This window comes from Terrapene carolina, unplaced genomic scaffold (assembly GCF_002925995.2).
Source record: "Terrapene carolina triunguis isolate 2854851 unplaced genomic scaffold, T_m_triunguis-2.0 Scaffold47534, whole genome shotgun sequence".
Lineage (NCBI taxonomy): Eukaryota > Metazoa > Chordata > Testudines > Emydidae > Terrapene > Terrapene triunguis.
The window spans coordinates 1-1,388 of record NW_020711885.1 but is presented as its reverse complement, the minus strand read 5'-3'; the positions used below and the strand labels follow the sequence as shown (position 1 = coordinate 1,388).

Sequence of the window (1,388 nt, the reverse complement as noted above, 5' to 3'; positions counted from 1 at the left end):
CTACGGCCCCGGGTCTCAGTCCCTGCCCTCCTGCCCCATACACTCCCACAGTGGGCAGCTGGCCCAGCTCAGAGAGTCCATGGCGGCTGAGGCCAATAACATCAGCCTGGGGCCCGTGGGACGAACGCAGCGGCTGAGGAGCGGGGATGGGCCATGGGTCTGATCTGGGGCTTTGTGGGTCGTGGGGGGCGGTGTCAGGCAGGTGGCCCCATTGCTCTGGTATGGTGAAGGAAGCTCTGAGCCGTTAGTGTTAGGATCGTGATTTTATTACCCCCCCTCCTCCCTCACCTTCTCTGCAATCCCCCTGGCCAGGCCCCCAGCACCAGCCTCTGGCCATGGTCCCTGCTAAGCAACATGTCCTGCAAGTCCTTGGTCCCTGCGTCCCCTTGGCCATGGCGGGTGCCTGTGCCTGGCGGCAGTGCCCACGGGGCTGGGGCTCAGCAGCAATGGCTGCTCCCCAGCAGAGTCCTGTCTGCACGGGCAGTGCCCGGTTCCTGGGGCTCCAGCCAGGGGCACTTGACGTGGGCCATGGCAACACTGGCTGGGCTGCGCCGGATGGGGTCGGGGTCCAGCAGCCCTCGCAGCATCTCCCGGGCCTCGTAGGTGAAGCGCCCCCAGTGGGGTGGGCGCGGGCGGACGCGGGGGCTGCGATGCCAGCGCTCAAAGTCCCGGTAGTGCCGGTCGGCGGCCGTGTGCCAGGGGAAGAAGCCGGTCAGCACGCAGAAGAGCAGCACACCCAGCGCCCAGGCGTCCAGGCTGGGCTGGGCCAGCAGGCGGGCCGAGGGCCCCAGGCGGCACAGCTCGGGTGCTGTGTAGGGCAAGTTCTCAGGCAGGGCCTCGATGGCAGTGCCCTGCGGGCAGCTCAGCCCGAAGTCGGTCAGCTTGACACGCCGGCACTCAAGGTCGAGCAGCAGCACGTTCTCAGGCTTGACATCGCGGTGAACCAGCCCCTTGGCCCCCATGAACTCCAGGGCGCTGGCGAGCTGCAGAGCACAGCGCTTGACCTGCAGCTCCGCGATCCCGAACCCCACCTAGGGAGAGAGGTTACACACAGTGCCCTGGAGGGGAAGGGCTCTGGGTCCCACTGCCCACCTCCGGGCCAGCCAGTCCCTGCCCTGGGGTGGATGGGAGCCGGCCCCCGCAGTGGGGAAAGGCCCCCTGTCGCATTCCCTGTGCCTGCCCTGGGGCTGGATCTGAGTTGGTGCTCCATAAAGGGGAAAGGTCCCAATCCCCACCCCTTGAGCCAGCCAGTCCCTGCCCTGGGGCCGGGTGGGAACTAGCATCCCACAGAAGGGAAAGGGCCTGTGTCCCATTGCCCACCCCCTGAGCCAGCCAGTCCCTGCCCTGGGGCCGGGTGGGAGCTGGCACCCCCTAGAGGGGAAAGGCCC

General features: G+C 67.9%; 1 protein-coding gene across 1 annotated transcript; it reads right to left on the bottom strand.

Annotated features, from left to right (window-relative positions):
• Positions 1-437: 437 nt before the first annotated feature.
• LOC113405646 (serine/threonine-protein kinase SBK2-like) lies at positions 438-1,031 on the bottom strand (the record flags this gene model as incomplete). Its single annotated transcript, XM_026646873.1, has 1 exon — positions 438-1,031. A coding segment is annotated over one exon (594 nt), but the record flags the coding sequence as incomplete, so codon positions are not given.
• Positions 1,032-1,388: the final 357 nt, after the last annotated feature.